The sequence below is a fragment of the Peromyscus maniculatus genome, chromosome 13 (genome assembly GCF_049852395.1).
Source record: "Peromyscus maniculatus bairdii isolate BWxNUB_F1_BW_parent chromosome 13, HU_Pman_BW_mat_3.1, whole genome shotgun sequence".
Lineage (NCBI taxonomy): Eukaryota > Metazoa > Chordata > Mammalia > Rodentia > Cricetidae > Peromyscus > Peromyscus maniculatus.
This window is the reverse complement of record NC_134864.1, coordinates 42,294,708-42,321,596: the sequence shown is the minus strand read 5'-3', so window position 1 is coordinate 42,321,596 and position 26,889 is coordinate 42,294,708. Positions and strand designations below refer to the sequence as shown.

At 47.0% G+C, this 26,889-nt stretch overlaps 1 protein-coding gene across 2 annotated transcripts; it reads left to right on the top strand.

Moving 5' to 3' along the window:
* The first annotated feature begins 8 nt into the window (after positions 1-8).
* Tmem169 (transmembrane protein 169) lies at positions 9-24,450 on the top strand. Of its 2 annotated transcripts, none has more exons than XM_042260161.2 (4): positions 9-112; positions 19,045-19,140; positions 19,700-20,099; positions 23,100-24,450. In XM_042260161.2, the coding sequence occupies exons 3-4, from the start codon at positions 19,829-19,831 to the stop codon at positions 23,720-23,722; spliced, it is 894 nt and encodes a 297-aa protein (XP_042116095.1). In that variant the 5' UTR covers positions 9-112; positions 19,045-19,140; positions 19,700-19,828; the 3' UTR covers positions 23,723-24,450. The 2 variants fall into 2 exon arrangements, with proteins under 2 accessions (XP_042116095.1, XP_042116096.1); XM_042260162.2 differs by lacking the exon at positions 9-112 and adding an exon at positions 16,287-16,447.
* The last annotated feature ends 2,439 nt before the right edge of the window (positions 24,451-26,889 follow it).

The window sequence follows — 26,889 nt, the reverse complement described above, 5'->3', positions numbered from 1 at the left end:
GGCCCCGCCTTCGCGACGCACTAGGCATCCTCCCAGAGCTGGACCGCTCCTGGCGGCCGCCTGCAGCCCTCTGCATCCTCAGCCTCCCTCCTGGGTCCCAGTGCACGTGTGGGTGAGACTCCTCGTTCGATTTTTTTTTTTTCGTATTTATTTTTGAATTTCGATGACATGCGGGAAAAGGAGAGGGGGATGAAGAGAGAGAACGAGAAAGGAAAGAAATGGGAAGGATATTCTCTGTTCTGAGAATCCAATCCTGGGGCCGTAGCTCCCACCGTTAATTAAAATTAAATCTCCAGGGCATCTGTGCGGAGAAAGGCTGCGGGTCTGGTCCCTCGCTGTGCCCTTCTGCAGCAGACGTCCGGCTGTCTGGGCTCCAGCTGCTGTGTGCGGGCGGCTAGGACGTGGGAAAGGCTTAGGTGAGCTGAAGGGAAGACAGACAAGACATCCAGGTCCCAGATCTCTTCTTCATCCGGGAGGGAGTGTAAGGGAGGGTGTGGGCCCGGAGAGGGCATACAGTTGGCAGCTGTCCGCAGAGCCTAAATAACGAATGATTAAAATAATAATAAATTTAGGCCCGCTCTCACCCCCTTCACTGTGCCCCACCCAGAAATGAAAGGAAGAAGCACCCTTCCCTAGGTTTGAGATCTGATCTGTTTCGTCTGGGCTACACAGAGACAAAAATGATGAGTCGCTGCGTGGTTCGTGGTTCGTGGCTCTTGCAAGATTCATCTCTAGATTTATGTTTGAGAGCCTGCCTTCTAGCTCATTCCTTCAGCAAGAAACTTCTCTGCTCTGAGTTGCTCCAGGGACCCATTTATTACTCACATTCTATTTGTTTTTAATTAACTAATTTATTATTGTTGTTTTTCTTTCTTTCTTTCTTTCTTTCTTTCTTTCTTTCTTTTCTTCCTCCTCCTCCTCCTCCTCCTCCTCCTCCTCCTCCTCCTCCTCCTCCTCCTCCTCCTCTTCTTCTTCTTCTTTTTTGAGACAAGGTCTCTCTACATAGCCCTGGCTGTCTTGGAACTCTGTAGACTAGGTTGGCCTGGAACTCAGAGACCCACCTGCCTCTGCCTCTCGAGTGCTGGGATTAAAGGAGTGAGCCACCACGCCTGGCCCTTCTGTTTGTTCCTTAAAAAGTTAAAATTGCGTTTATTTAGTGTGTGTGTGTGTGTGTGTGTGTGTGTGTGTGTGTGTGTGTGTAATGAGTGTGGCTGTCCGAAGACAAACTGTAGGAGTCAGTTCTCTCCTTGCGTATGAGTCCCAGGAACTGAACGCAGGTCATTAATTAACCTTAGCAGCAAACACCTTTAGTCTCTTAGCCGTGCCCACTCTCTGCTTCCTAGTTTTGCCTTGTGAACTTGGCAGGCGTAGGGACTATGTTAGGTCCTGGGTCTTACGCCAGGCACAATGGCATTTCCAAGTTTGCTGGGGTGTCCTGTTCTCCCTTTCTAGGTAGTAAGCCAACAAATGCCATTTGTGTGTGTTTTGGGAGGTGGAGGCTGGAGCCACTACTTAAAACTCACAAAAAGAATTAAGAGTAGAATTGGGCATCGCTTCTCTCCAACAGCAAGACTGCAGTTCTGGGAGAACCTCATCTCCTCCTTGTTCCTCCACCTCCCTGCCCTTCTCTGGCCTGTTTTTAGGAGCACTTCCTTCTCTGACTTAGCTGCTGATAGATCCTAACCAACAGACATGAAGGAAGTACTAAAGCTCTCTGGCTATCTTTGTCTGGGTAGTTGATCAAGAGCTCCATCATCCTTATGTCAGCTGTGCTTAGGAACACATTAAAAAAAACTAGAACCGCTTTTAAAAAATAAAATTTGTGTGTGTGGTATATTCGTGTGTGTGTGTGTGTGTGTGTGTGTGTGTGTGTGTGTGTGTGTTCCTGTGGAAGCCACAGGAGGATGTTGAATGCCCTTCTACATCATTCTCAACCTTCCCTTGAGACAGGATCTCTCACTGAACCAGGAGCTCGCCCCCTTTTAGTTGATGGGAGCCACAGCAGACCTCCTGTCTCTGTCCAGCACCCCCTCACCCTCGGCTTACAAGCCAAGGTTCTGGGGATCTGACTCAGATCTTCACGATTGCACAGAAATTAGTACCTTCAGTTGCTGAGCCATCTCCACAGTCCCCTAAAAATAAGTTTAAGTAGACATGTTGAAGAATTGTTTCAGAAAAATATACTTTCCAGTTCTCCAATCCCAGTGACAAAGTGATATATGTTGTTTGTTCTTCGGCCACGTTGAAGATCCAACCATGGAGCTTGCACAAGCCTTCCTCCATGGAACTAACCCCTCCCCCTTCCCAATATGCTTTTTAACAGAGAAGAGAAATAGTGAGTGTGGCCACTGAGCAGACTGAGACAGGGGTCAGGTGAGAAGGTGACTGGGGGATATGAGGCAGTTGTGTCCAATGGGGATGACAAGGTGCCACCTGTCATCTGCAAGGCCACTGCAGGCCAAGCAAAGTTTTCTCCCTCAATCCCCATAAAGCCTGCGATTCAGAAGTGTGGGATCTCTCCCAGGGCTCCTTTGTTTAGAATAAGGAGGTACGTTCTCTTTGTCTCTGCCTCTGCCTCTAGGCTTTCAAAATCTGCTTGCCCCTGAAAGTCGGCACACCCGGCAATTTCACTTGGACGCCCTTTGTTTTCAGATGTTTAATTCTGGCCCCTTCGCGAGCCATCCCCCTCCGGAGACCACCACCATGCTGCTTTGGTGACACCTTTGGTCGAATCCGGCCCTGCTCCCCTGCGCTCTGCATCACTGCCCCCCCCCCCCTTGTCCTGGCTGGGCTGTCCCCAGGATCCATCCACACAGCCTCCGTGCTGTCACACCCCATTAGCGGTACCTTCCTTTAGAAGATGAGATGCTTTTGCTGCTCACTCAGCTCCCCACCCCTCCCCCACCCCATCTTCCCGGTTAACATCATTTTCTCCCCCCCCCCTGCGAAGCAGCTGCTGGCTCAGGGGGGCGGGTGCTTGTGGGGGGCGGGTCTCAACGTGCAGATTCACAGACTCTCGATGCGCTGCAGGAATACCAACCAGGAAGGCCTCTAACTGCCCTGGGCCTCAAAGCAAGAGCCCTCTAAGACCGCTCACATAGGAGTCTTCAGTCAGTGCTTACTGAGCACTTGTGTGCCAGGCACTGCTCTAGGCATGGGGAATGGAGCGCAGTCAATAGGATGGTTGGGTTTCCCTGTCCTTGTTCAGCCTTATGTAGGAATGGAGGGGTCAGATTGGGGTGGGGTGGGAGAAGTACTCACTACAATAGCCACATAAAAGTCACTCTCTTCATTCCTTCTTTTTTTTAATTAAATTTTTTGTTTATTTTACATACTGACCACAGTTTCCCCTTCCTCCTCTCCTCCCGTTCCCTTCCCCCACCTCACCAAGCCCTTCCCCCACCCCCATCCACTCATCTCCATCCAGAAAGGGGCAGACCTCCCATGGGAATCACCACAGCTTGGCACATCAAGTGGAGGCAGGACCAGGCTCCTTCCTCTGCATCAAGGTTGGGCAAGGCAACCCAGCTTGGGGGACTGGGTCCTTAAAGCCAGCTCAAGAGCTGATCTGGTCCTGGTCCCACTGCTAGGAGCCCCACAAACAGACCAAGGTACACAACTGTCACACAGAGGGCCTAGGTCAGTCCCTAGCTGGCGGTCCAGAGCCGGCGAGCTCCCTGGAGTTCAGGTCAACTGTCTCTGTAGGTTCCCTTGCCGTGACCTTGACTCCCCTTCAATCTTCAGTTATTACAGTAAGGAGGGTACAAGGTCTTCATAAACAACTGCCTCTGCTACCAGGAGCTGTTTTCTTTGTATTAAGATGGTGCTGAATCAGCCTTGGTGTTATTTGTTTTCTCCTTACAAGGGATTGAACCTACAGCCTTATGTATACGGGGCAAAATGGCCTTATGTGTAAGCAGCGAGCACTCTCCCACTGAGCAATATTTCCAGCCCTCTTAAATTTTCATCTCCAGAAAGGGCTTTACTTAGTTGCCCAGGGTGCCCTTGACCTCACTCTGTAACTCAGGCAAGCATTGAACTTGCAATCCTCCTGCCTTAGCCTCCAGAGTAGCTGAGGGTACAGGGCCCACATCACCAGCCTGGGCTACTGATTCTTTAGTTTTCCATCCCAAAATCCAATGAATGGGACAGGTTGCTGGGGAAGGAAAACATTCATTTGGAAAAATGAGCAAACCAAGGAGATGGCAGGGAGCTGCCACCCTTTAAGCTTCATTAGAGGATACCTAGAGGCTCCCAGGCCTTTATAGGAAAGCGAAGAAGGAACAGGCTGGCAATGGGCAGCGAGACACCGTGCTGAGCTGAGACTGGATTTTCTTTCCTCTTCTGCTGTCATAATCCTGAGTTAACATTGGCTTTCATCCATGCTTCTGGTGAACTCGTTCGCTTTCTACAAGTTAAACATTTAACTTTAGGGCCTGGAGAGATGGCTCTGGAGTTAAGAGTACTTCTTCATCTCCAACAGGACCCCAGTTCGGTTCCCAGAACCCATCCTGGGAAGCTCATAGCCACTGGAACTCCAGTCGCAAGGGATCTGATGCCCTCTTTTGGCTTCTGTGGGAGCCTACATGCATGCACATGTGCATACTCATACACACATATATACACACACATAAAAATCAAGTCTGTGTTGTGTGTATGTGAATATGTGCATGTGTGTGGTGGCAGGAAGACAATGTAGAATGTCATTCTTCAGGAGCCATCAACCTTGTTTTTTTTGAGACAAGGTCTCTCACTGGCCTGGGGCTTATCAAGTAGACGAGGTCGTCGAGCCAGGAATCCCCAAATCTGCCTATCTCTATCTCCCCAGTGATGGGATTATAACAGCATATGTGCTACTACCCCTGGCCTCCTGGGGCTTAAACTCAGATCCTCAGGCTTATGTGGCCATCATTTCACTGACGGAGCTAGCTCTCTATTCTGTTGCTTAACTGTTTTTGTTTTTGTTTCCTGAGGCAGGGTCTCACTAGGTAGCCGTAACTGTCCAAGAACTCCCTATGTAGACCAGCCTGGCCTCGAACTCACAGAGCCTATAAATGCTATCCCCTGAATGCTGGGATTAAAGGCATGCACCACCATGCCCATCCAAGACACTTTAGAAACTCTTCTTAAAAGTTTCTGATTAGTAAAATTTACATTCCATGTCTTTTTTTAGTTCCTTTCCCCAGGAAAATCAAACCTCCCATTTAATATTAAGATGCAGAAGGGATTTTTGGCGGTGGGGGGGGGGGAGGCGACGCTCCCAACATTAGGTTGCTTCAGGCAGAGGTATCATTTACATCCAAGTAGGATGGCTAGTACTCAGCTGCATGGCCTCCGAAGTTAGTCATTTTTTTTTTTCAAAAGAGATTTATTTTTATTTTATGAGTGCTTTGCCTACATGTATGTATGTTCACTGCGTTTACTCCTGATGCCCTTGGAAGCCAAAAGAGGACACTGGGTCCCCTGGGACTGGAGTTGTAAGGATAGTTGCAAGCCGATGTGTGGGTGCTGGGAGCTGAACTTGGGTCCTTTGCAAGATCAGCAGGTGCTCTTAAATGCTAAGCTACATCTTTAGCCCTGCCCTCCACCAGTAATTCTCAAAAGGAACTGCATGTAAAGGACCAGGCAAGGTGGATCCGTGGGCAAGGGTGCCTTCTGACAAGCCCGAGGACCGACATTTGATCCCTGGGACCCACATGGCGGACGGAGAGACCCAATCCCCGAAAGTTGTCCTCTGCCCCGGACACATGTGCTGTGGTCCACAAGTGTGGCCCCCACACACAATAAATGTAGTAAAACATTACAAATAAAAGCAAGTGAAGTTGTAGGGTATACTCAAGGTGTACCCCAGTTACAAGAGGACCAGAAATAAGCTGCAGCCTGACTGTGCTAACTGCCAGGTCACAGCGGCCAGTGGGAAGCAGGGGGATGATTTTGGAGGAGGCTCTACCACAGTTCCGGTCCCCTGTAAAACTGGGCTGAGCTCAATTCCTTTCCACCTTAGATGAGACTCTCTGAGAAAGGCTGATAAGGTTCGGTGGTAAAATCATAAATGCTTTACTTCCGTGGTGGCGGCATCCCTCGCGGTGGTCAGGTGTAATCGGAGGATTCCAGCCAGTCCAGACAGGTGATGTGCGGTCCTTGGATGATAAAGACACAGATCAGGGAAGAGCAGGGAGGACAGAAAAGTGAGAGGCAAGGGACGCTTCACTGTGTAGCGGGGGACTGACTTTGGAAAGACGGTCCTCTGCATTTGTAGCCACAGCCACCACATGGAAAAGAGGCAAGAAAGAGGTCTAATCCTAAGATTCTTAACCACAGCAGATTAGACACTTCCTGTCAGCCTACAGTGGCATGCAGCCCGTTTATGATCTGTTTTGGTTGGTTGACCACATGGGAGCTTTTTTAAAATTGGGCCAATCGCTCACATTTAAATCAGAAACTTTCCCGTGAAATTTTATAAAAGTCGTGCCAAATGGGCCACAGCCTTCCTCTACGAGAGCTGGGCAGTGAGTGGACTTGGAGGGTGAGAGAGGCACAGTAACTTCCTAGTTTCAATGAGACCCAAGCGCTTGTCTTTTCTCATCACCCCCTACCACTTACATGTCCGGCTGTACTGTCTAAGGTTTGGCGTCTTCGCCTTTTATTAGCTCATCCCAACCCAATCTCAACCCCACACACTAGTCACTTGCTACCCTGTAGTGAACTCGAAAGCAAAGACATCTAGGTTTCCTGGGTTCTGCACCCGCTACATCTGTAGTGTAAGCTGAATTATCTGAAGCAGTAGGAGAAGAGCGTACTGGGTTAGCTGTGCTCCAGCGGCCACCGGGGAGCAGAGAGGTGAACAGACCGCAGGGAAATCACACTGGATGTCAAAATGTCCATGTCGATACCAGAAGCGGTTCTATAGGTTTGGCATGGAAATAGCATAGTGACCAAGTGATTGGTCAGGTGGGATTTGACCAGCAAGGAATGAAAATCCAGCTTCTTGTTCATGACTTAGCCCTTTGAAGATGCTGTAGGCTTACTCATTCTATGAGTTTGGACTTAAAGGATTTTTAGTGATGGATAACTACTGTTAATTTCTATTTAATAAAACTTCCTTTTAGAACATTGTTGGCCCTCTTACTACAAGCATCGAGTCCTATCACATACTGGGCTGTATTGAGCTCCCCAATGGGTTTCTTTAAAAAGATATTTTGTTATTTAACGCATATGGCTGTTCCGCTGGCATGTATGTCTGTGCACAACATGTGTGCCTGGAGCCTGCGGAAGCCAGGGGAGAGTTGCAGACGCCCTGGAACTGGAGTTACAGACAGTTGTGAGCTGCCATATGGGTGCTGGGAGTTGAATGCAGGTCTTGTGGAAAGGCTGAGCCATGTCTTCAGACCTCCAGTGGCTTTCTGATGGAACTTGAGGCAGCATCACTGTGATGTCCTTTGTACTGGACAGTTGAGTTTCAGAATTTCTGGGCATCCAGGAGAATCAAAACTACTTAAATTGCCCGATATGAGGGATGCTGCCATTGTGTGTTGCCCGTTATGAGGGATGCTGCCATTGTGTGTTCTGACTCTAAAATGCTCCTTAAACTTTGTGTAGTGACGGTGACACAGCAGAGGGATTGAGGTGTAAAATAGCCTTGGATGATCCTAGTCCACCAGGTCAAATTTCTATCTGCCTCTATTTAGAAAACCAAAAATCAGGGATTAATACAAGACCACCCCCTCCACATACACACGTAATTTCAGTCTAAAGGAAAAGAATCTATAGTCCCAGGGCTTAAACTCTTCTATCTCATTCTTCTGCTGTTACCGTGAGGCTGCTTTGGGACTGCATGGACTGTAGGAGGACCATGTTCCAACCCCTAAAAAAGTGAAACCAAGAAGTAGAGGGATAAACAGTAAAGTTTCATACTCTCACATTTGCTTGTTCAGACACTAATCATTTGATCACACCTAGCTGCAAGGGATGCTGGGAAATGTTATCTTTTAAAAAATATTTATTTTAGCCATGCAGTGGGTGTCCCACACTTTTAATCCCAAAACTCAAGAGGAAGAAGCAGGCAGACCTCTGTGGGTTCAAGGCCAGCCTGATCTACAAAGCAAGTTCCAGGACAGCCAGAGCTGCTATACGGAGAAACCCTGTCTTGAAAAACCAAAAACCAAACACACAAAAATTATTTATTTTTAATTATGTGTATGTCCATGCATCTCTGCGTGGGCATATACTCATGAGTGGCAGTGCTGGAGGAGGCCAGGGGCTTCAGATCCCTGGAACTGGAGTTATAGGCAGTTGTGAGTGATCCACTGTGAGTAGTGGGAACCAAACTCAGGACCTCTGCAAGAGCAGTATGTGCTGTTAACCACAGAACCACCTTTCCAGCTTAGAGAAACCATGTAACCACCTGAAACCTGCATTATTGGAAAGGAGAAAATAGGACCGGCTTACCACCGCCTGTAACTCCAGCTCCCAGGGGATCTGACACCTCTAGCCTTCGAAGGTACGTGCACTCGTGTGCACATTACTCCTCCCTGAAACACACAATTAAAAATAATCAAAGCACATCTTTAAAAAGCAGAAAATAAATGTAGGAGGAAAACCTAGCAATTGTGGAGTAGCTAGCACACAGGGAACATATTAATATCTTTCTTATCTTTCTCTTTAGTCTCAGTCTTTGACAAAATTAGGCTAGTGATTAACTGCTACCATTAAACTTCTTCTTAAAACTCTGCTTGTTGACCTGCTGTGTGCAACACCTCGCAGAGTTTATAGTCTTGTATAAGGGACAGACAGCAGACACGTAAAAGGACAAATAATCACAAGTGTTGATCGGTTTTACATACGAACATGATTTGGGGGACAAAGAATCATGAGAGGGAAGGTAGACGATCCTGTGGTGGGGGAGAGTGGAGCAGCACGTCAGTGAAGGTAGACAGCGTTTAAATATGGCAGGAAGGAAAGCGTTTGGTGCTCTTGAGGATACAGGCAGTCAGCGTGGTTGTAGACGGGGCAGGAGTGATGGAGGTGACAGTGGGTGTGATGGAGGTGACAGTGGGTGTGATGGAGGTGACAGTGGGTGTGATGGAGGTGACAGTGGGTGTGATGGAGGTGACAGTTGGTGTGATGGAGGTGACAGTGGGTGTGATGATGAAGGTGGACGGTGGGTGTGATGGAGGTGACAGTGGGTGTGATGATGGAGGTGGACGGTGGGTGTGATGGAGGTGACAGTGGGTGTGATGATGAAGGTGGACGGTGGATGTGATGGAGGTGGGGAGTGGGTGTGATGGAGGTGGAGAGTGGGTGTGATGGAGGTGACAGTGGGTGTGATGGAGGTGGAGAGTGGGTGTGATGGAGGTGGAGAGTGGGTGTGATGGAGGTGACAGTGGGTGTGATGGAGGTGGAGAGTGGGTGTGATGGAGGTGGAGAGTGGGTGTGATGGAGGTGACAGTGGGTGTGATGGAGGTGGAGAGTGGGTGTGATGGAGGTGACAGTGGGTGTGATGGAGGTGACAGTGGGTGTGATGGAGGTGACAGTGGGTGTGATGGAGGTGACAGTGGGTGTGATGGAGATGACAGTGGGTGTGATGGAGGTGACAGTGGGTGTGATGGAGGTGGAGAGTGGGTGTGATGGAGGTGGAGAGTGGGTGTGATGGAGGTGGAGAGTGGGTGTGATGGAGGTGACAGTGGGTGTGATGGAGGTGGAGAGTGGGTGTGATGGAGGTGACAGTGGGTGTGATGGAGGTGACAGTGGGTGTGATGGAGGTGACAGTGGGTGTGATGGAGGTGACAGTGGGTGTGATGGAGATGACAGTGGGTGTGATGGAGGTGGAGAGTGGGTGTGATGGAGGTGGAGAGTGGGTGTGATGGAGGTGACAGTGGGTGTGATGGAGGTGGAGAGTGGGTGTGATGGAGGTGACAGTGGGTGTGATGGAGGTGACAGTGGGTGTGATGGAGGTGGAGAGTGGGTGTGATGGAGGTGACAGTGGGTGTGATGGAGGTGACAGTGGGTGTGATGGAGGTGGAGAGTGGGTGTGATGGAGGTGGAGAGTGGGTGTGATGGAGGTGACAGTGGGTGTGATGGAGGTGGAGAGTGGGTGTGATGGAGGTGACAGTGGGTGTGATGGAGGTGACAGTGGGTGTGATGGAGGTGGACAGTGGGTGTGATGGAGGTGGAGAGTGGGTGTGATGGAGGTGGAGAGTGGGTGTGATGGAAGTGACAGTGGGTGTGATGGAGGTGAACTTACTCAGGTTCTGAGAATCTGAGCTTGGTTTTACCCAGCAGGGCTGCAGGAGGGGATGATTAGACCCCTAGAGTGGCTACACTAGAGTGTTTGGAAGGGTCTACACTTGACTGTGTGGTGTGCTTTGATCTAGCAAGGGGGTGTCTTTTGTTCCGCCCCTTGGCATTGTTATAAAAAACACTTTTGAAGAGACAGAAGGGGCTGGTGGATTTTGATCCAGGTCCTCCCAAAGCTATCCTGTGTTTCTGTCTGTCTCCTTTCCGATACCTTTCTATCTAAAAAAATTTCTTATTTCTCTTTCCTCCTCATAGGAACCTTTTAAAAAGGTGGGAGCTGGCCTCCCACAGACAGGGTTTCTCTGTGTAGCCCTGTCTATCCTGGAACTCATTCTGTAGACCAGGCTGGCCTCAAACTCAGAGATCCACCTGCCTCTGCCTCCCTAGTGCTGGGATTAAAGGCGTGCCACTATACCTGGCTTTTTAAAATTTTTTTTTTATTCATTTAAAATACTTTTCATTTACATACCAACCACAGTTCCCCCTCCTGTCCCTCCTTCAACTCCAACCCTCTCTGCCTCCCCACCCCATCCATCCCCCACTCACTTCTCCAAAAGGGTAAGTGGGTGAGTCATGGGGAGTCAACAAAGTCTGGTACATTCAGCTGAGACAGGACCAAGCCCCTCCTCCCTGCATCAAGGCTGTGTAAGGTCTCCCACCATAGGGAATGGGCTCCAGAAAGTCAGATCATGCTCTAGGGACAGATCCTGATCTCACTGGCAGGGGCTCCTCAAACAGACCAAGCTACACAACTGTCTCCCACATGTAGAGGGCCCAGTCCAGTCCCATGCAGGCTCCACAATGTCGGTCTAGAGTTTGTGAGTTCCCACGAGCTTTGTTCTGGTATCTCTGTAGATGTCTGTATCATGATCTTGACCCCCCCTTGCTCATATAATCCCTCTTCCCAATCTTTGATTGGACCCCCAGAGCTTGGCCTGGTGCTTGGCTATGGATCCTGCATCTGTTTTCATCAGTTACTGGATAAAGGTTTTATGGTGACAGTTAGGGTATTCACCAATCTGATTACAGGGGAAGGCCAGTTCAAACACCCTCTCCACTGTTGCTAGAAGTCTTAGCTGGGGTCATCCTTGTGAATTCCTGGGAACTTCCCTAGCACCATGTTTCTCCCTATCCCCATGATGTCTTCCTCTATCAAGATATCTCTTTCATTGTTCTCCCACTCCGTCCCTCCCCCAGCCCGAGCATCCGGTTCCCTTATGTTCTCATCCCCCATCTCTTTCCCTCTACCGCCCCTCTCCCGACCCCTAGTTTATTCAGGAGATCTCATCTATTTCCCCTTCCCAAGGCAATCCATGCGTCCCTCTTAGGGTCCTCCTTGTTACCTAGCTTCTCTGGAATTGTGGGTTGTAGTCTGGTTATCCTTTGCTTTATATCTAGTATCTGCCTATGGGTGAGTACAAAACGTGTTTGTCTTTCTAAGTCTGCATTGCCTCACTCAGGATGATATTTTCTAGTTCCATCCATTTGCCTGCAAATTTCTTGATATCATTTTTTTACAGCTGCGTAATACTCCATTGTGTAAAAGTACCATGTTTTCTTTATCCATTCTTTGGTTGACAGGCTTCTAGGTTGTTTCCAGGTTCTGGCTATTATGAATAATGCTGCTATGAACATAGTTGACACATCTGGCTTCTAAAACAAATTTTTCTAAGCATGAGTTCCATAGTATAAATGTATTTTTCAACATCTGTTGATCCCCTGGATGACCAAGAGTCCAGTGTGAGGTTAATCTTCTGTATTACCACACTGGTTAACAGACTTTGAACTGGGAGTAGAGATGGAGGATGGGCCTGATTTCCAGAAAGGAGCTTCTTCTCTTGCTCCTGTTAATTAAAGTTTTGGGAATATGGCAGACTTGTTTTACCCTCTTATAGAATCCAACAGGTGGGAGAGAGATTCAGAACTTGTGTCTCACAACGAACACTACAGCGTGTTATGTGCACAAAAATAGGGAAGAGAATTAGACATTCCCCCTTTTTTTTAAAGCATAATTCTTCATTGATTCTTTGTGAGTTTCACACCATACATTCCAATCCCGCTCATCTCCCAGTCCCTCCATATCCATTCTTTACCTCTGCAGCATGCCCCCCCCCAAATTAATTAAAAACAAAACAACAGAAAAACCCCACCTTGCTCCTTCTTCTTTCTAACGTCTCTTCATTCATCCTAGTGGCATGGGGAGCTGCAGTGTGTCATGCCGTACACTCTTTTGTCCAATCAGCTCCACCCGCAAAATGTTCATTGCAATGAGTCATTGCTCTGGTTCAAGACCTCTGGCACACCATCATCACTGGACCCTCACCAAAACTCCTCTTGGATATCTGGCTGCTGCCCCGAGTCATAGAGATCCGGTGGTTATCATTCCGCAGGAGCAGTCCCTTCACACATTCTAGCAGGTCATAGATGGGGTAGATGCTGGGGTGGGCCAACCCAAGGCCCAGGGTGTGTAGACCCTCCTCTTTTAACAACCGTTTACATCATTCAGAGTAGGTATTTCTTTTCTCCTCTGTCCTAAGAAATCAACAGGTGCATACTGGCTTTCTGGTACGTGTCCAACCCACCAGTGGCGAAGAAGTTTAAGGCAATTCCTGACCTTTACAAGTTTATAGTCTGCCTGTGGGGATGAATGAGAGCTCATGACGCCACTTACAATCCTTGACATGAAGTGCTTCATAACTAAGTACTGAAAGTATAGAAGACATGGCAGGTGTTATGGAACCCCCCACACTCCAATACTGGGGCTAAAGGCACATGGCCATGCCTGGCTTTCATATGGGTGTTAGGGGTTTGAACTCAGGTCCTCTGGACTCATCCACCCAGACATCTCCCCAGCCCCTGGCATACACTGTTGTTGTTGTTATTGTTGTTACTTGTAAAGACAATTTATTTGGTACTGGGGAGAACTCTGTAATGCCTCTCCTCTCCTCAACTCACACAAACTGAATGGCAGAGAAGTGTTTGCCTGGAAAGAAAATGTAGATGCTGTCCAGGAAGTGGAACCAAGTTCAACTAGATTCTTTGTTGTGGTTTTGTATTTTTCAAGACAGGATCTCACTATGTAGTCCTGGCTGTCCTGGACCTCACTCTGTAGACCAGGCTGGCCTTGAACTCACAGAGATCCGCTTGACTCTGCTTCCCAAGGGCTGGAACTAAAGGCATTCGCCACTATGCCCAGCTAGTTTCAATTAGACTCTTAAAGAATGAAGGGCACAGGGCCCTGGAGAAAGACTCCATCCACCGTGGGGATTTCCCACCCATGGTCACACTGTAACCCCTTCATACCTCATAAAAGTCTTAACCAAGTGGAGGAGGAAGGTGAAACAGAGTCTCTTCTATTTTCCTGAAGGTTGGCCTTGAGTAATCTGACTAACGTCCACTAATGTCTGTCTCCCCCCGGGCTTTTAGTACAGCAGTGAGCAGACTGACTTAAGAGCTGACAACACCAGGTGTCCACCTGTGATTGATTAAGCTCTGTCTGTCTGTCCCTCTGCAGAAGTGGAATGCACCCAAGGCCAGTGGCAAGTGTCTCAGCAACAGACTGTCAGCAAGGGCTGACGCCATTTTTTTTTTTAAACCTGTCAACTCTGGAGAGGTCTTGCTCTGACTGGCTGTCAGACAGTGGGTGTGAATCTGAGGTTTGTCCTAATGTCTATGAGAAAGCCTCCCAGAGTATATCTCAGGCCGTAGTTGGGGAAAACACCAGGCTGCTTCTGTGAGCCAGGCTGCTTCCCTCGGGCCGTATCTATGTCTGTGACATGTTCATGCTCGGTTTGTGTTACACATTACATTGCTTTGTCTGGTATCCATGTTTGGTGGAATTACTTATTTTTTTGTTTGTTTGTTTGTCTTATTTTGTTTGTTTCTTGTTTTTTGAGACAGGTTGTATCCTTGGCTGTCCTGGAACTCACTTTGTAGACTATGCTGGCCTCAAACTCGCAGATCCGCCTACTTCCATCTCCCGAGTGCTGGGATTAAAGGTGTGTACCACTATTGCCTGGTTTATGTTTGATTTTTTTTTTTTTCCGAGACAGGGTTTCTCTGTGTAGCTTTGCGCCTTTCCTGGAACTCGCTTTGGAGACCAGGCTGGCCTCGAACTCACAGAGATCCACCTGCCTCTGCCTCCCGAGTGCTGGGATTAAAGGTGTGCGCCACCACCGCCCGGCTTGATTTTTAATATAGTATTTATTTTAAAATTTAAAAAAAAAATTTATATATACAATTTATTTTGATTATACTTAAGCCCCATTCTGCGCCTTAACACCTCCTAGATGCCACCCCATGCACTTTTAACAATCAATTTTAAATTTGGTAGAGGAGACAAAAGGCCCTCTTGTTATACACACACACACACACACACACACACACACACATTTGTTTTGTTTTTTGAGACAGAGTTTTTATGTGTAGCTTTGTACCTTTCCTGGATCTCGCTCTGTAGACCAGGCTGGCCTTGAACTCGCAGAGATCTGACTGGCTCTGCTTCCCAAGTGCTGAGATTAAAGACATGGGCCACCACCGCCCAAGCCCTCTTGTTATATATTACTATTAATAAGCATAGTATGAAAAATAGCTTATAAACTACAGTGACAGCCTCTACTGATATGGAAGTCTCTAAACTATTTACCAAAAACTTCCCATTTTCAAATTATTTTATTATTTATTACAAATTATTTATTATTTATTACAAATTATCTATTATTTCAAATTATTTATTATTGTATTATTGTTGTTTATTGAGAATTGTTGGAGTCTATGCACAACCCTGCCTTCCCAGGGCTCCCAAGGCTGTATGCTCCCAGTCACTCTGGGTTTCCAGTTTTCTGTTGCTATTTTTGTTCCTAATTCTCCAATCCCTCACTTCCTTCTTGTTGTGTCTGAGCATCTCCTTGGCTCTGATGCCAGGTGAACACCCTCATTTATTTTTTGATTTACCCTTAATTGTTTAGTCTCACCTCCCTTTGCTTGTTTTGAATGGTCTCAGTGTCTCGTGGACTGGCCCAGTGGGCACAGCTGAGGTGGAGAGTGTGGATCTGGGTGAGCAGACAGAAACAAATCTTAGAAAGTCATTCAGTCTGAAGCAAAACCCATGTCTAGATGATGCATCTTTATATTACCATGTGACAGGAAGGACTCTGTATCATATGTCTTCAAATACTAACTAACACACACACACACACACACACACACACACACACACACACACACGCACAGCTGGTTTTTGTTTTTGTTTTCATTTCTGTATTTCCAAATTTGGGTGCATTTATTTTCCATGGGATGACAATTTTGACCTTCCAAGCGGTAGATAATTGTCCTTTGCCCTTTGCCCTTTGACTCTATCCTCTAGTTGATTTTCTTTGGTGATTCCCCAATGGATAAGCAGATTGTTGAGTCTTGTCTTTATATATTAAACCCTTATTTAATCAACTCCTGAAATTAATTAGGTGCTTATAGATAGCATTCTTTTTTTTTTAAACATTTTTTATGAAGAAAATTTTTTCATTCATTTTACACACCAAAGATCCCCCTCTTCCCTCCTCCCCCCCTCCAGCCTTCCCTCCCAGCCCATCCCCCACTCCCACCCACAAGAAGGCAAGGCCTCCCATGGGTAGGCACATCCAGTAGAGGCAAGTCCAAGTCCTCCCTTCTGCCTCAAGGCTGCACTAGGTGTCCCATCATAGGTAGTGGGCTCCACAAAGCCCTCTCATGCACCAGAGATGGATTCTGATCCGACCACCAGGGGGCCTCCCAAGCAGATCAAGCCACACAACTGTCTCACGGTGTAGAGGGCCTAGTCCAGTCCCATGTATGCTCCACAGCCATTGATCCGACTTTCATGAGTTCCCTCTAGTTTGGTTTGGTGGTCCCTGCATGTTTCCCCATCATGATCCTGATGCACTTGCTCATAGAATCCCTCTTCTCTCTCTTTGATTGGATTCCTGGAGCTCTATCTAGTGATTGGCTGTGGATCTTTGCATCTGCTTCTATCAGTCTGGAGAAAAGTTCTGTGATGACAGGATATTCACTGGTCTGATCTCTGGGGCAAGCCAGTTCAATTCAGGCACCCTCTCCACAATTGCCAGGAATCCCTAAGGATGACCCCAGCCTGGGCTACTAGATAGCATTCTTAAAGGTGAGGCCTAGAGAAAGCTATTCTAACCCCTTTATCACCTGATCATGCCTTAGAGGCCTCACTAAACATCATGAACCCACAGGTTCTCATCACAGAAGGCACTGGGTTTATGGTGTATTACTTGCACATACATAATAAATAAATTTGCGCTCTTTAAAAAAATCCCAAAGGCTGAGGGGCCCCCAGCTGGATCAGGCCCTCTGAATAGGTGAGACAGTTGATCGGCTTTATCTGTTTGGGAGGCAGCTAGGCAGTGGGATCGAGTCCTGTGCTCATTGCATGAGTTGGCTGTTTGAAACCTGGAGCTTATGCAGGGACGCTTGGCTCAGTCTGGGAGGAGGGGACTGGACCTGCCTGGACTGAGACTACCAGGTTGATTGCAGTCCTCGGGGAAGGCTCTGCCCTGGAGGAGGTGGGAATGGGGGGTGGGCTGGGGGTAAGGGGAGGGGGGGGGGGAGAACAGGGGAACCCGTGGCTGATATGTAGAACTGAATGGTATTGTAAAATAAAATAAAAGGAAAAAAGAAAAAGAAAAAGAAAGAAAAAAATCATTAAACCAAGATAACAACAGAAAAGAATGCAATCAGGATATATGGTATGAAAATAATTTAAAATTTAAAAAAATCGCACTGATATTGCTCCTTCTGCAAAAAAGTTAAGGAACCTGGGTGGAGTTTTCCATTATGAATGAAGGTACACAGAGGAAACGCCGAGAAACGCTGAGAATGCTTAAATCTAGCTGATCTCCCAGGTTGTCGGGCTGTGAATTCACTTGTCGGGTCAAGGCCTTTAGGAGACTAACCCAGTGAATTCACAGGAAGATTCAGAGCAGCCGGACTTCCCAGAGCAAACAGAGCAAAGAGCCCAACATGGCAGTACTGGAGGGCTCTCAGGAATCAGCGAGCTAAGTCGGAGCTCCTCACCAAAATGGCCCAGGGACTACACGGAGAGGCTGGGAAGATATGGTTCTCCCTAAGGCTAAGGATTCTAAGTTTCCTAGTTAAAAATGTGTATGGGGTTGCCGGGCGTTGGTGGCGCACGCCTTTAATCCCAGCACTCGGGAGGCAGAGGCAGGCGGATCTCTGTGAGTTCGAGGCCAGCCTGGGCTACCAAGTGAGCTCCAGGAAAGGCGCAAAGCTACACAGAGAAACTCTGTCTCGAAAAACCAGAAAAAAAAAAAAAAATGTGTATGGGGGCCGTTGTGGTGGCGCAAGCCTTTAATCCCAGCCCTGGGGCTGGGGTGGGGTGGGGTGGAATGGGCAGAGGCAGGTGGAGCTCTGTGAGTTCCAGGCCAGCCTGGTCTACAGAGCTCGTTCCAGGACAGCCAGGGCTACACAGAGAAACCCTGTCTTGAAAAACAAAACAAAACAAAAAAAGGCTTCTTTTTTTTAAAAAGGCAAAGGCTCTTCCTTATTCGCCTGGCCTCTTTTCAGATGCAATGGCCAGAAAGTTCCACTGGGTGGCACTGTTATAGGCAAAAAGATGTAGGGCCCATTTGTAAGAACAGGGAGATTTGAACAGGTTCCTATTTAATGTTAATTTAATTAATAATGATGTTCAAGAATGGCTTTTAAAATTACATGGAGTATTGCTATTATGAAGTTTAAAAATTCATGTGTGTGTGTGTTTGGAAAGGGGTGTTGTTTATGGCAGAGGACGGTTTTAGGGGTATTGGTTCTCTCCTTCCATCCATGGTGCATTCTGGGGATCCAACTCAGATTTTCAGGCACAATGCTACCTTTTCCCCTTTGAGCCATCTTATTGCCCTACTGTGAGCTTGTTTACTTTATTTTACATATTGAAGTAGAAATGAAATGAGGTGTTTAGGATTTGCTGTTAAATACTATGAAAAAACAAGATTGCCCTAGAATAGTTTTATTATTGTTGAGATTGGGTGGTGGGTGCCAGGAAGATACATTAAAGTATTTATTTCTATGTAAGTTTGCCATCTTCTATAATAAAAAGGTCCTCCATTGTAAGTGTTCAACACTTACTATAATAACAGTTTTCTTTTCTTTTTCTCTTTGGAAGACTGTCAGCAGCTGGTTACCTAAGTATGTCAGGCTGGATATTGCTAATGTCACTCTGTATCAGCAACAGTCACAGTAGCCCTTGGAATGGCTCAAACTTACAAATGGGTTGCAACCTCCAGAGAGGGCAGCTGAGTTTCAAAGCCAGAGTTCCTCTGTCTTGATTTTCTTGGCATGCCTTGGCTTAGCCTTTTAAGCTCCAGATAAAGCCTCTAATCTTCTCCTAGAACAGAAATTCTCAACATGTGTATAGTGACCCCTTTGGGGGGGTCAAACAACCCTTTCACGGGGGTCGAATATCAGATATCCTGCATATCAGATATTTACATTATAATTCACAACAGCAGCAAAGTTACAGTTTTGAAGTAACAACAAAAATAATTTTATGGTGGGGGGTCGCCACAGCCTGAGGAACTGGATTTAAAGGGTCACAGTATTAGAAAGGTTGAGACCCGCTGGCCTAGAAAATCAATATTAGCCCAAGGTGATATTGCAAACATAAGTGGTACGCCCGCATTTTCTCTGTAAGATGCTCATTCTTTTTTATTCTTTCTGGATTACCTGCAGAACAAGAGAAGACGGTCTGTTGAAAGTGACTCTTCCAGGTTCCTGCAACTTTCTGAGGGCGTGTTGGACTAGCCGGCGGGCTTTCCACACAGCAAGGTAGATGCTGTTAGTGAGGTTTCACTGCTCTTCTTCCAATTGGGTACCGTTGGGATGCATTCTTGGCAGTCAGAAGCACAAAGTACTGATCCCAGCCATGCCATTCTCCATCTATGATGAGAGTAAGATTTTTTTTTTTTTTTTTTTTTTAGTTTTTCAAGACAGGGTTTCTCTGTGTAGTTTTTGGTACCTGTCCTGGATCTCACTCTGTAGACCAGGCTGGCCTCGAGCTCACAGAGATCCGCCTGGCTCTGCCTCCCAAGTGCTGGGATTAAAGGCATGGGGACCACCGCCGGGCTAGAGAGTAAGATTGGTTTTAACTCCTGCCTGTGGACTTCCTCAATAATTTTCTTATACGCTGTACCCTTTAACGGGACGTATGAGGTTTTTTTTTGTAATACCATATATTTACGAATGACAAAAGTAATACTAAAATTTTATCCCTCATCTGTTACTGAAAGAGGATTTCCATGGACTCCTCCTCCTCTGCCGATTTCCCAGCTTCTCTCCAGTCTGCTGTCTTTGACTCCAGCTAACGCTTTGCCTGTCTGTTTTTCAGGCCGCACGCATCCTTGGGGGCGTGTCCGCATAGCCCTTTCCAGGTAGAAGCCGTGTGATGCATGGAGCGTGAGTTTGCTCAAGCGAGTCAAACCATCTAACGTAAGCTCGGCTAGTTCTCAGGACTGGGATGGAAGAGTCAGTACCGGCGGAAAGCCAGGGCCAGCTCCCAAGCCCCCACCATGGCTCACTGAGGAGGGCAGTGGCTGCTGCCCTGGCCCTGGATGGGGAGTCCACACTGGGCCGCAGGAAGAAGAAGAGGAAAGAGTCTCGCCCAGAATCCATCATCATCTACCGGTCAGATAATGAGAAGATGGATGAGGAGCCTGAAGAATCAGAAGGTGGAGATCGGCCCAAAGAGGAGGAGGGGGAGGATTTCCTGGACTATCCTGTAGATGATGGTGAGTCTCTCTGGACTCCCTCGTTCAAAGTCATAGGAAGAAAACTGTTGGTTGTTTTTACTCTCTATCTCTTTGGGGGGCCCACCACCCAGCTCCCAAATAAATCACACATGGAGGCTTATTCTTAATTATGAATGCCCAGCCTTCGCTTGGCTTGTTTCTTGCCAGCTTTCCTTAACTTATCCCATCTACCTTTTGCCTCTGGGCTTTTCCTTTCTCTTACTTCTGTATACCTTTCTTTCTTACTCCATGGCTTGCTATGTAGCTGGGTGGCTGATTCCTGGAGTCCTCCTCCTTCTCTGGCTACTTCCTCTTTTCCCTAGCTCTCTCCTCCCCCAGATTTCTCCATCTATTAGTTCTTTCTGCCTGCCAGCCCCACCTATCCTTTCTCCTGCCTTGCTATTGGCCGTTCAGTTCTTTATTAGACCATCAGATGTTTTAGACAGGCACAGTAACACAGCTTCACAGAGTTAAAAACAATCGCAACATAAACAAAAGCAACACACTTTAAAATAATATTCTACAACAGAAAACCAAATCAGGGTCTGCCCTCTAGGAGACGGGCACCTGCCCACTGGCCTTTTTCTTTTGGGTGGTGGGTTTCCTGAGCTGTTCCAGTCTTCATTAATTAAACTGACAACAGTTAGAGCCTGCAACACTGTATTCTAGGTGAGATGGGATCTCCACCCTTTCTCAACTGCTACTGTAAGAGAAGAAGCTGATTTATAGACTAATTACTTGACATATATGAGATAAAGAGCAACAGTTGTTACCTTTCATAATAATTATGAAATTATGCAGCCAGGGGTGGTGGCTTATACCTATATAATCCCAGCATCTGGGATTGAGGTATAAGGGTGATGAACTGGACGCCATCCTGGGCTATACAGTGAGACTATGTCTCATAAAACAAAAAGTAAACCACCACCACCAATAAATCAAGAAACTATGTCTTAGTTAGGGTTTCATCATCAACAAAACATCATGAACAAAAAGCAAGTTGGGGAGGAAAGGATGTATTTGGGTTCCACTTCCACAGCACTACTCATCACCAAAGGAAATCAGGACAGGAACTCAAACAGGGTAGAAACCTGGAGACAGGAGCTCATGCAGAGGCCATGGAGGGGTGCTGCTTATTGGATTGCTTCTCACTGCTTGTTCAGCCTGCTTTCTTGTAGATCCCAGGCCCACCAGCCTTGGGATGGAACCACACACAATGGGCTGGGCCTTCCCCCATCAATCATTAATTAAGAAGATACTCAGTTGGGCAGTGGTGGCTCATGCCTTTAGTCCCAGCACTGGGAGGCAGAGCCAGGTGGATGTCTGTGAGTTCGAGGCCAGCCTGGTTTACAGAGCGAGATCCAGGACACCCAATGCTACACAGAGAAACACTGTAGCAGGAATCTTAAAGGTTCTTATTAATAAAATCAAACCTGAGGTGAGTTATTGGGGTCCATGCTGGTAGATCAGAGAGACAGAACAAGCCACAGCTATCTCACCTCGCCGGATCCTCAGCTGGTCTTGTCTCCTCAGACTGGAGGTCTCTGAGTCCTCATCCGGAATGGGTCTCAGCTGAATTACTGCTCAAAGCTTGAAGCTTAACCAGCCAAAATCTCTAGTTTCTTGTCGTCACGCCTTATATATCTTTCTGCTTTCTACCACCACTCTCTGGGATTAAAGGCTGGCTTCCTGGGATTAAAGGTGTGTGTCACCATGCTTGGCTATTTCCAATGTGGCCTTGAACTCACAGAGATCCAGAGGGATTTCTATCTCTGGAATGCTAGGATTAAAGGTGTGAGTGCCACCATTTTCTAGCCTTTGTATTTAGTGGCTGTCTGTCTCTGACCCCAGATAAATTTATTAGAGTACACAATATTTTGGGGAACACAATACCACCACAAAACCCCGTATGAAAAAAACATAAAAACAAGCCAGGCGGTGGTGGTGGTGGTGGTGGTGGTGGTGGTGGTGCACACCTTTAATCCCAGAACTCGGGAGGCAGAGCCAGGCAGATCTCTGTGAGTTCGAGGCCAGTCTGGGCTACAGAGTGAGATCCGGGAAAGGCACCAAAACTACATGGAGAAACCCTGTCTCGAAAAACCAAAAAAAACCAAAACAACAAAAAACAAAACAACAACCCCCCAACCCAAAACGAAACAAAACAAAACAAACAAAAAACCCCAAACAACAACAAAAAGCAAAAAAACAAAAAAAAAAAAAAAGAAAATACCTTACAGTCAGATCTTTTATTATTATTATTTTTTTAAAGATTTATTTATTTATTATGTATACAGAAGAGGGCGCCAGATCTCATTACAGATGGTTGTGAGCCACCATGTGGTTGCTGGGAATTGAACTCAGGACCTCTGGAAGGGCAGTCGGTGCTCTTAACCTCTGAGCCATCTCTCCAGCCCCCAGATTTTTTTTTTAAATTATATATGTTTAGTGTGTTTGTGTGCAGTGAGCTATATTATTTATAGCTTACATATAAGAGTTAGGGTGTTTACAGGCATGAGAGAATGCCCCATCTCAGGGAAACACAGGAAGGGCTAGGAATGAGAAGGGAGGGGGCGGACTCTACCCTCGGTGTGTACACATACACACACACAACACACACACACACACACATACACACACACATGCACACACAGGTGAACACTCATAAATAATAACGCCGCCATAGCACTTGTGAGCCAGAACCAGGATCATGGTAAAAGATGTGACTGCAGAGACTGTGTCAGGCTGGGGTCCCGAAAAATGGAGAGACAACAGGCAGAGCGAGTTAACCATGCTCAGAGCTGTGTCAGGGCCCACGCGTGTGGCGTCGCCGCTGTCTGTGGGAGCAGTAATAACAGAGATTGCCCCCGGAGGGAGATCCGTTCTCAATCTGCCTCTGACTCACTGGGTCTGTGACTCCTCCTCAGGCCCGGCCTCAGAGCCGCGCCGGGGTGAAATCTGAACTCCTCAGTTCCAAACTCGCATCTCCTTTGTGGCCCGCAGGGGTGTGGAACATGCCTTTGGACAGCCGCTACGTCACGCTCACCGGGACCATCACCCGAGGGAAGAAAAAGGGCCAGATGGTGGATATCCATGTTACGTTGACGGAGAAGGAGCTGCAGGAACTGACCAAACCCAAGGAGCTGTCCAGGGAAGCCGCCCCCGAGGGAAGAAGGGCCTGTGAGGTGGGAGCAGACCAGGGCCCACACGTGGTCCTCTGGACACTGGTCTGCCTCCCTGTGGTCTTCGTCCTCTCTTTTGTGGTGGCGTTCTACTATGGCACGATCACCTGGTACAACATCTTCCTCGTGTACAATGAGGAGAGGACCTTCTGGCATAAGATTTCCTACTGCCCCTGCCTCATTCTCCTCTACCCAGTGCTCATCATGGCCATGGCCTCCTCCCTGGGGCTCTACGCCGCTGTGGTCCAGCTCTCGTGGTCTTGGGGAGCGTGGTGGCGAGCTGCCTGTGACATGGAGAAAGGCTTCTGCGGCTGGCTGTGCAGCAAGCTGGGGCTGGAAGACTGTTCTCCCTACAGCATCGTGGAGCTGCTGGAGTCCGACAACATGTCGGGCACACTCTCCAACAAGGACCCCATCCAGGAAGTAGAAACCTCCACTGTCTAAACCACCAGCGACCTCTTTCCCAGGCCCGAGTAGTCCATTAGTCATGCTACAGTTCTAGCAGGTTCTGTCCTCAAACTATCCAATACCCTTTACAGTCCTGGAAAATCCTAGCTCACACTGGTCCGACCCGCTGTCTTCGTGATCCAATGGGGCAGGAAACAGAAAGGTGGCTGGTGCCAAAGCAGTTGGTCCGGTACACAAATGCGTCTTGACTCTTTGCCCTAAACTGACCATTGATCTGGGATGGGAAGATCCACTGTAAATCCCTTCAGGGGCCTGGAGGTGTTATTGGTGCCGGTAATCCAGGGAAGTGTGTGCCTAAGGGTGACAGAAAGAATAAAGAGGCTCAGGGGTAACCAAATCCACCAAGAAAATAGCTGGAGATGGTGTGGCACAATTAGGGAGGTAGACTACTACTATAAAGATGGCGTGCATACTGTTATAAAGATGGCATGCATCACTTACGTTTGGATAGAACGACCTATAACTCAAGCCCCACACATCAGTCAACTAAACAAGAGAGAACTCTATTTCCTTCTTAGATAGCTGGTCTGGAGGTGGACCATCCCAAGGCCCGGTGACGTCATCTGGAACGCACAGGACGGTGGCCCTCGGTGCTCTTTTCCCTCCGTTTTCAAATGCTGACCACGTCTCTGGCCGTCACAGCAGTGTTTCTGGAAAATACAGAAGAAGCCAAAGAGGGCACAAAGCCTCCGTCAATATTTATGGTATCTCACTGACCACACTATAATTACATGACCTCACAATCAAAAGATACTGGGAAATGTAATCTTTTATCTGGGTACCTATATTCCTAGATGGTATTGGGGTTGTGTGAATTTGTGAAGAAGGGAAGAATGGCTATTTGGTAGTCGAGTAAGAATCCACATCTTAGCCGGGCGGTGGTGGCGCACGCCTTTCATCCCAGCACTCGGGAGGCAGAGGCAGGCGGATCTCTGTGAGTTCAAGGCCAGCCTGGTCTACAAAGCGAGTTCCAGGAAAGGCACCAAAACTACATAGAGAAACCCTGTCTCAAAAAACCAAAAGAAAAAAAAAAAAAAAAGAAGAAGGAATCCACATCTTAGGATAGGTATTTAGATAATTCAGAATTCCAAACTACTAATGCAGCTTTATTTATTTATTCATTTAACTATTTTGGCTCTAGTCTTACATGGAGAATGTATACATAGATATGAGCTACATACACTATGCATATGCCTCGGATAGTAGCATCTCGTGTACTTGGCAACTTACTTTCTGTCATGTGGTTTCAGGTTCCTTTGGAAAACCTGTTAGATAGGAGCATCCGGTTATATAATCACAGTGTAATTCTTCCTGGAAAGGAAAGGGGAACAGTATTTAATCTATAAAGACAGGAGAGAGAGAGAGAGAGAGAGAGAGAGAGAGAGAGAGAGAGAGAGAGAGAGAGAGAGACTGCCAAACACTAACCCAGCAGGGATCAGTAGCTCAAAACACAAACCACATTTAACTTGTGTTTTGGTCAAACCCAGGAGCCTTATTCATCAGATCAGACCTTTCTAGCACGAAGCTTCCCTGACAGGATTAGGAGTGATGTAACAGATTAATCCAGATGAAAAGATTCTTGATGGAAGAAGTAACAACTTCATTTCTAAGAGTGTCCTGGTTTCAAACTGTCCAGTCCTAAGAGGTCGGTGAGTTTTTGGAGTTTATAAAATGAGTGATGACTATTTTTCTTTGTGTCTCAGAAAGAAGTGCTTCAAAGAACTGCCTGAACTGAACTAGAGGGGTTGATTAAGCTCCCCCAACTGCCAGCCAGGGACATTCATTTAATGTATGGTGCTGAACTCCAGTTTCAGAGACTTAAAAAACAATCCTGTTATTAGTTTGATCAGAAGAAAAAAATGTGTCCAGTATTTTTGAGAATATTGGAGGTGCTTTCTGGTGCATTTCCAGAGATCTGAATAATTTAAATGAAAATAAAGATAATAAAATCTGATTAACATTTATTTATTTTGTTTTTAAGGTCCCCCCCTCCCCCGCACATAGCATTGAATGCTATAGCTCTTACAAAAAGGTGAGCCTGTTGGCGGTCCTGTGGATGTGTGATGATCTCAGTAAGGGATCCTAGGTTCTGGTTTTCTGTGTACCACAGATTTATGGGGATTCTATTTAGATGAACTGTTTCCAAGTCACCTTTTAACCTAACTCTTATTTTAAAAATGCAACCACATTTACCACATTTATCACATTTATCTGTCAGTCATATTGATTAGGAAAACCAACGAATAAGGACAAAAATAGTCATGGTTACGACAAGGGTAGAGAAGCATGGCATCGGGGGAAGAGTGAGAACCACCCAAGGATACCAAGATGGAGTTGAGATGGTGGTCAACCTTGACTCAGGTACTTATAGAACTAAAATAATTTCAATTTCAAAAGAGCCCTAGAGCCACATACAGTGATACACACCTCAAACCCCACAATGAAACTCATTGGTTCACCAAGTTGGACTTTGGTGGTATCCCATACTCTGAGATGTCATGGGCTCCCTATCTGTGTGTGTTACGTCTCCCCAGGAAATGTCTTATCACACAACAGTGTGGATGACCGAAGTGATGACTGCATGAGCATTAGAACATACACGTGCACCTGTTGCTTGTGAGTCATTTTGTATAGAAAACAGGCAATTTCTGTGCAAGGGCCATTGGGAAAGGACTGCTGGGTGATTTCCTTGAAAATGAGTGGCCAACATTCACTGCAACCAGCAGCAGATTTCTAGAAAAAAGACATTTTCTTAGGCTTCCTGGACTTTTTTTTTCAACTACAGTTACTCCAGGCTATCAGAGAACTCTTACCATAGGCTACCTTTTAGATGTTTTTTTTCTTTCCTCCTTTAAATTTTTTTTTTATTTATTATGTGCATTGGTGTTTTGCCTGCATGTATATCTGTGTGAGGGTGTCAGGTCCCCTGGAACTGGAGTCATAGACAGTTGTGAGCTACTCTGTGGCTGCTGGGAATTGAACCCAGGTCCTTTGGAAGAGTGGTCAGTGCTTCCAACCACTGAATCATCTCTCCAGCCTCCCCCACCTCCCTTTTAGTGTTTATACTTCTCATTTTGTCCGCAAAGTTGAAAGCCTTTCCTACTTTTGTTTATTCGGAGAACCCTCCCTCTTTCCTTGGGCAG